Genomic DNA, 7,994 nt, shown 5'->3' with positions numbered 1-7,994 from the left:
GGGAAGAGGGATTGAACAGCAGTTAGGTGGAGGAAAAGAATGGGAGCAGGGATAACAGGAGGAGCACGGGGACAAAACACTTATGGGGCAGCCTGGGCAAAGGCCAGAAGACAAGTGAGAGGATTCTTTGTTTGAGAAACTGCCAATTACAGCTGACCCTTGAGCAACTCAGGGGGCTAGGGGCTCCGGCCTCCACACAGTTGAAAATCTGCCTATAACTTCTGATTTCCCCAAAACTTAACAACTAATAGCCTACTGTTGACCAGAAGCTTTAACAATAAAATAATCAACTAACACGTATTTGTATGTTATATGTATTACCTACTGCATCTTACAATAAAATAAGCTAGAGAAAAGAATGTTTTTTAATTAAGAAAATTATAACGAAGAGAAAATATATTTATAGTACTGTACTGAATTTATTTTTAAAAAATCCACACAGTTCAAATCCTGTGTTGTTCAAGGGTCAACTGCATTTGCTATGGCCTATATTAAAAGACTAGAAGGAGAAATATATATATATATATATATATATATATATATATATATATCTCAAACTATTAATATTAGTTATCTTCTAGGTTATGGAACAGTGAGATTATAGGGACACATTTACATTATAGATATTTAAAAATTATTTACACTGATCACAAGTTATAAAAATAGTTTAAACTTTTAAAAAAAAACACATGATTATTATAAATAATTTCTACAATAGAGAAAAATACAAAGTTTTTTAAAGTATTATATTCCTACCATTCCAAAATAACCACTGTTAACATTTTGGTATGTGACTTTCCAGATTTTTAATGCATGCATGCATATAGAAGTAAATATTCTTTGTAACAAATGAAATCATAGAAAGATGTATTTTATTTTAAGATTTTATTTATTTGAGAGAGAGAGAGAGAGAGAGAGAGACCATGAGAGAGCATGAGAGGTGAGAAGGTAAGAGGGAGAAGCAGACTCCCCGTGGAGCTGGGAGACCCATGTGGGACTCCATCCCAGGACTCTGGCCTCATGACCTGAGCTGAAGGCAGCTGCTTGACCAACTGAGCCACCCAGGCACCCTAGAAAGATGTATTTTAAAAAGAAAATTTTTTTCCAACCTCCTCTTCAATTCCACCTCCCAGAGATAACCAATGTTAAGAATCTAGTATATACTCTCCCCCTCCCACTTCATGAGCATAGAAACACACACACGCACACACACAAATTTGTAATTTTTACAAAAATGCGATCATAGAAAACATTACATCAACTTTACATGCACTTTGTCATTCAGTCCTCATGGCAGGCCCACAGGTAGAAACTAATATTCAATTATATAGTATAAGGTCATTTAGTAAGTGGCAAAGTAGGACTAAATCTTAAGTCTGTCTGGTTTTTCTAGTAGTCTTCAGAAAGCCATTGGAGGTTTAAACTGACATGCTCAGATCCCTCTGATGTTATGGTAGGCAGGAGACAGACTAGGTTATCAGAGGGCTGCAGTGGTCCAGGGAATATATACGCCAGGGGGAGCTGGATTAGGATGGAGGGCGTGTGAAGGTGGACAGATTTGAGACCTGTTTTCCGGGTAAAATGGCCAGAATTTAAGATTGTTTAGGGTGACTATAATAATATTTAGTGCTGAGCCAATGGGTGACAAAGCTGTTCCCAGGCTCCACCCACTTCCTCCGAGGGTTACGGAAAGCCAGTGAAGGATTGGAGCTGCTTCGAGTTCTAGAACATTCCATCTCTAGGAGGCGAGGACCCCCCTGGCATGGGACAAACCTTTATGGAGGGGGGCGGAACTTCCTGTACTTAATTATGAGTACTTCATGTTTCAGATTCTAAATCTTTTCTAACCACTGCTGTTGTTTCCCACCTTCAACAACTTTCAGCAATGTAGCAGGTTCTCTTTTGTCCTGGAGTTTGGGAGGAACCTTCCTCATAAATTCCCTCCCACCCCCACTATCTCCGGAAGTTGGAACAGTCCTAGAGTAAAAGCCTCGAGGATTGGCCCCAAGACTTCCTTTTCTCCGCCTGGAGTCTTTGGAGGGACCCGTGTGCTCTCACTTTGGGCTTAGTCGGTAGGCGTGGTTAGCCAGCAACCTATCTGCCCCCCCTACCCCGCAACCCCCCCATCCCTACCTTAGAGGTGAGATTTGGTGGGAGGTGTACTAGGGTGGGGCAAGCCAGTCAGGGGGCCTTTAAGAGGGTCTGAGGCCGGAGAGGAAAGGGCAGGGCAGCAGGTAGGAGGAGACTGGGGGCGGCCTGTTGGGAAGGGGGCACGGGAGAGGGCTGGAGGTGGGAAGGTGGGGGGATCGGGGGGAAGCAGGGTGCAAGGGTGAGGGGGCAGGGGATGGTGGGGGGGGCAGGGGGCAGGCGGCAAGCATGGGGGGAGATGGGGGGTGGGGGGCGGGAAGGCGTGCAGGTTGGGGAGGGCCCCTGCAGAGTGGACAACCGGTTGATTCATCCCACAGGGACAGCTAAATCCCTAAGGGGCTCAGTAGTCATGTCCTTAAAACCCGATGATGCCAGCAGTGGGTTCCAGCACAACAATGTTGTGGCCTTCATCAATGAGAAGATGGCCGGGCACACAAAAGGCCCTGAGTTCTATCTCGAGAATATAGCCCTGTCCTGGGAGGAGGTGGAGAACAAGCTCAGGGACATCCTAGAGGACAGCACGGTGCCCAGCGAGGTCAAAGACGCCTGTGCCTGGAGCAGCCTTGCCCTGGGCGTGCGTTTCGCGCGCAGGCAGGGCCAGTTACACAAGCACAGGGTACAGTGGCTGCACGATTTTGCCAAACTGCATAAGTCCGCTGCACAGGCCTTGGCCTCAGACCTAAAGGAGCACACAGCGCGGCAGGAGATGGAGCGCAAGGAGGCAGCATTCCGGATGCGGCAGACACAAGCAAACCTGGCAGAGATGCAGAAGGAACGGGACCTCCTGAAGTGGAAGCTCTTCCAGGTTGTAAGATTATCTCTACTTGGTCCCCACCCCATCGCACTGCCCTCTCTCTGCTCAGACTGGGTCTCGACCCTGCCCTTTTCTCTCCAACAGCTGGGGTCTACCGGGGAGCAGGGCCAGGCCTCAGAGGGGCCAGGTCCAGCCACTGCCAGTGGGGCTGGGACAGAAGAAACACGCAAGGAGGTAGAGGAGTCCCAAGCTGCTTCTGCTGGTGCCACAGGAAAAGGAAGAAGAAGACAGAAGAATGCATTGGGGGCTGAAGCCACAAAGGAGCTCGGCAGAGGCCTCCTGCACGTGGTCGGAGCCGTGGAGCGGAAAAATTACACCACTGGTGGCCAGAGAGAGGGAGATCTCAGGTCAGTGGAAACCACCATGTTTTATTTCTCTGGGACCCTCCAGCCTGGGTCCATAGTCTCACCATCACCCCTTCCTGTCCAGCTCCCTGCTTCATTCACATACTCCTACTCATGCCCCTCATCCCCCTTCCCACCTGCGCCCACACCATCCCCACCAGCAGCAACATGCACAGCAGGAGCTCCATCTCAGACATCTCCCAACAGGAAGCCCTCTGACGTTAGCTTGTGTTCTGATGTGGGGTCCCAGGGAACAGACCCTCAAGAATCCCAAAGAGACAGGAGAGACTCCGAACCCCATCAGCAGAGAAGACCTCCCATATTTCGAAGGCCTGGGGATTGGGACTGCCCTTGGTGTAAAGCTGTGAATTTTTCACGGAGGGAAATTTGCTTCCGCTGTGGGAGGGGAATCTGGCTGCAAAGCCCTCAGTAAATTTAGAAATGTGAAATATAACAAAAACATAAACCAATGGGAAATCAATGTTCAAAGTGGGAGGGTAAGGAAGGGAACTGGGTAGAGTGGGGGGAGGGCATGAATGGGAGAATGGGGCTAAGGGAGTGGAAGGGAGGGGGGTTGGAACTGGAGGTGGTATAGATTGATAAGGAGAGATTTATTTTGATGACCCCTTTTGTGTTCCGGAGCACTAGCATCCCACACCCCAGAAGCACCGTAGCTTCTTAGTATATGTTTCCCTCCCTAACCCTAGTATCTGGTGGGCCTGAGCAGCCATGTATATGGCAACACACCCCTGTTCCCACCTAGGCTATATATGATTGGAGCAGGAGGGGACACCTGACCTATCCTGAGCCAAACAGGTTCTCACACTAGAGAATCTGAACTGAGAGGCAGATTCCATAGTCGGGGTGGTGTTGGGTAAGAAAAAAATGGGTTATTTGGAGTTGGGGCCAAGGCCACAGCCAAGCCCTGGTCCTGGTTGTCAGGGAGCAGAACTGTGTGCTTTATAGAAGCCAAGTATCTTTTAGAGGATGCGAGAATGCAGTCCCAGGGATCAGACAAGCACGGAGAAGCAGCACAGGAGTTGATTCTGCAACCCCAGAGGTGGAGAAAGTGGTGGCATGATTACTTTTCCACTCTCTGCAATTGTGCAATTGTGAAAATCTGATCTATACAGATCCCCATTTCTTTAAGCTAACTTGAGTGAGTTCCTGTTCTGGGCAAGCAGGTTATTTCCAAGTCAGAAACTGGCACCAGAAGAGCAGTTACAAACCACAGACTGTCAAAGAAAATGTCAGAACTTGGCTGGGGAGGAGTATCAGAGGGTTATGGGTAGTGAGGATTCCTGCATCCCAGGAGTCTCCAGGAATAAACTGGACAGGACGCTTGTTCATGTTCTGATCAAGTTAAAGTGTGAGAAACGATCCAAACAGGCCTGTAGTTAACCCTGGCCTTACAACACAACAGAGATTTGCCACCCCTAAGAAAATCCTTTAGGTCTGCAAACGGGACACCCATACCAGTTGCGGACAAGGACTGCTATGACTGTCTAGCTCCACAATAGAACACTCCCCAGTCTCAGTGGCAGAACTGGAAACTCCTGCCACTGCCAAAGAGGTGAGTCAGCAACTGCTAGTGCCCAGAGGGTTTACTGGTTTAGACCACGGACCAAAGTGTGGTGCCATCCTAAGGGATTCTCTGTCCCAGCCCACCACCAGAATAATAGCAGAAGGGGCAATCTGGCTACAAAGGCCTCAGTGAATTCATGAATGTGAAATAAAACATATCCCAAAGGGAAATCAATTTCCAGAGGGAGGGGGTAAACTGGGAAAGGGGGAGGGGAAAAGATGGTCTGTGTCTCCTTTCTCACGACTGTGAGTATTGATGATGGAGACTAAATGTAAGGTTTAGCCCACAGATGGAAAGATGGTGAGGTGTCACACCTGGACCATAGTAAGACAACCAGAGGAACCCTGGATATTACCCAGGGACTCTATTGACCTAGAGCCTGAAGCTGTCATGGCCCTGGGACATCTCTACAGCAGCTGGCTTTGACTCTGTGCTGTCCCCTATTGGGGCAGGTGTGGACAACCATCACAGTTTGGGGCAAGATCCCTAACCTGCATTTTCAGAAATATCTCTGGGCTCATTTATATTTTTCTAGGGCACTCTTAACACCTGAGAGTGAATAACTCTTTGTTGTAGGAGGCTGTCCAGTACACTGTAGGATGTTTGGCAGAACCCCTGGCTTCTATCCCTTAGGTGCCTCACTCTACCCCCTAGCTGTGACAGCCAAAAATGTCTCCAGATATTGCCACACATCCACTGGAGAGCACAACTGCCACTGTTCGGGAACCATGGAGGCAAGGAGGTCCTTGGGAGTAGTCATAATGGGGGGTAGGGGGGAGAGTAGCAAGGAGATCATACTCTGCAGTGCTTGGGTCTGTAGGGGAAGCCCTAAGGTAGGAGGTAAAAAGTGCTCATTGGGTCTGGTAGTCACTGTTGATCTTTGAGCAGATCTGGGCTGGGGAAGAGCAGAAGCCAAACCACAAGGACTGGGGGGTAAATAGGAAACAAGGAAATATGGGGGAGCTCTTCAAGCACTTCTGGCTGTGAAAGAAAGGAGTGGGGTAGCATACAGGGCTGAGAGAGAGAGTTCTTTGGAATATGGGAGAAACTTGAACCATGGGGAGGGAGAGAGCTGAAGAAAGCTTGAAAATACAATGTGTAAATGGAGATAGACCCTGCATACTGTATTGGAAGCATGTCCACTGTACTATTCAATGAAATAAAATTGACAGCTAGTTTTTTGTGTGTGAAACAAAACCCCCCAAAGTTCTAGAACTCTGCATGTGTATGATATGTATGTTACAGATTTATGTGTGCCTTACATTATAGATTGATGTTTGAAAAAGCATAGAAAAAGGTCTGGAAAGACATTTAGCAAACAAGGTATTACGTAGGGAGGGTAAGCTCAGGGTCAGGACATGGTAAGCAGGAGGATGGGGTTCTGGGGATATAAACTGGGGTGGGGTCTGGGACAGTTGGGTGGAGGGAGTTTTAGATTGTTATGTACTTCTGTGTTGTGTAAAGTGAAATAATTAAATGATTACAAAAATTTTAAAAAGGAGTGAATTGACTGGCTCGGGTAGGATTGGAAAGGCTGCCTCATCCTCTGAGGCATGAGGGAAGGAGAACGGACACTGATCTGTGCGGTAAGGAGTTTGGAAACAAAGGGGCTTGTGCCTGGGTGCTGCTGATGTGGACTGACAAGACACTGTAGAGTGAGCAAGAAATAAAGTCAAGGGCTGGGGTGGGGAGCTTCTGAGCAATGGAACTTTAGGGAGTAGCTATAGCAGACAAGGTAGGGGGGAGATACGGAGGGAGAGAAAAGGATCATTGAGCTGCACGGAGTAGGATAGGATCCAACAAAGAAAACCAAGGAGGACGACAATGAGAATCTGGAAGGAGAAGGGGTTAGGCCCAGGAGGGGCGCCAGACACAGACCTCTTAGATGTTTTAATCTGCCACCTACTCCTGCAGCAAAAATAGCATATACGAAAGGGGAAGAGGCTGGAGGGGCTGGAAAGGATCTGTGCCTGACTCTCTACCCCTTCTAGGCTCATAGGCCCTCTTATCATTTACTATTCTGCTACGGAGAAGCTGAGCACTAGTTGCATCTTGTTTTCAGGTCCGATCAGTGCAATTTCTAGCAACCCCATCTTTACCTTGCAAATACGTTAAGTGTTTAAAGCAAAGTTCAACTTACTTCAGGTCTTTGATTTTACAGTATGGATTATACAGTGCTTGGCAGAGCAAGTGTAGCCGAGACACTGGCAAACTGCACATCTGGAAGGACCTAAAAGAGATGAAAAAGGAAAAATAATTTAAAACAAGATAGTGAAAAACAAAATTTTAAGTAAAGGGCTAATTTTGGCTTCTGCCATCACACTAGTATTCATTTACCTCTTCCAGAAGCCTTAAGAAGTATTACCCCATTTTTCAGATAAGGAAATTAAGGCACAAAATATTTAAGGTATTTGCCTAAGTTCTCATAGGTAGGAACAGAACGGAGACCAGCATTCAGGCCTGTCTGACTTTAAAGCCCAAGCCATGTTACTGTGTGCCAGGCACCAAGGTAAGCACTTTAGTATACAAATCATCTTATCTGGTCCTCAACACAATGATGGATATTTTATTCATTTTATTTATTTTTCTTTAAGATTCTATTTATTTGACAGACGGAGATCACAAGTAGGCAGAGAAACAGGCAGAGAGAGAGGAGGAAGCAGGCTCCTTGCTGAGCAGAGAGCCTGATGCGGGGCTCGATCCCAGGACCCTGGGATCATGACCCGGGTCGAAGGCAGAGGCTTTAACCCACTGAGCCACCCAGGCGCCCCAATGATGGATATTTTAATCACCATTTTGCAGATGCTCAGAAGTCAAGTGACTTGCCCCAGCTATCTTTATAATATAACAATTTCTTGGTTGTCAGTACTAATAGAAGAATTAACAATAATTGAAAATGAGAAAAGTTCATATGGTACTTTTATTTTTAATTTTTTAATAAGTAATTATTTTATTTATTTTAAATAAATAATTTTAAATAAATTTTTAAAGATTTTATTTGACAGGAAAATAGCACAAATAGGGGGAGCAGCAGGCAGAGGGAGAGGGAGAAGTAGGCTCCCCACTGAGTGGGGAGCCGGATGTGGGGCTCGATCCCAGGACC

General features: G+C 46.8%; 1 protein-coding gene across 4 annotated transcripts; it reads left to right on the top strand.

Annotated features, from left to right (window-relative positions):
• Positions 1 to 2,035: 2,035 nt before the first annotated feature.
• Positions 2,036 to 6,369, top strand: TEX13B (testis expressed 13B). Of its 4 annotated transcripts, XM_032331203.1 has the most exons (4): positions 2,036 to 2,234; positions 2,466 to 2,953; positions 3,047 to 3,309; positions 3,514 to 6,369. In XM_032331203.1, the coding sequence occupies exons 2-4, from the start codon at positions 2,498 to 2,500 to the stop codon at positions 3,737 to 3,739; spliced, it is 945 nt and encodes a 314-aa protein (XP_032187094.1). In that variant the 5' UTR covers positions 2,036 to 2,234; positions 2,466 to 2,497; the 3' UTR covers positions 3,740 to 6,369. The 4 variants fall into 4 exon arrangements, with proteins under 4 accessions (XP_032187094.1, XP_032187092.1, XP_032187091.1 ...); XM_032331201.1 differs by having other exon boundaries at positions 2,036 to 2,140; positions 3,047 to 6,369; XM_032331200.1 differs by having other exon boundaries at positions 3,047 to 6,369.
• Positions 6,370 to 7,994: the final 1,625 nt, after the last annotated feature.

Source organism: Mustela erminea, chromosome X (assembly GCF_009829155.1).
Source record: "Mustela erminea isolate mMusErm1 chromosome X, mMusErm1.Pri, whole genome shotgun sequence".
Lineage (NCBI taxonomy): Eukaryota > Metazoa > Chordata > Mammalia > Carnivora > Mustelidae > Mustela > Mustela erminea.
The sequence above is the reverse complement of the archived record's forward strand: the minus strand, read 5'-3'. Positions and strand labels throughout refer to the sequence as shown.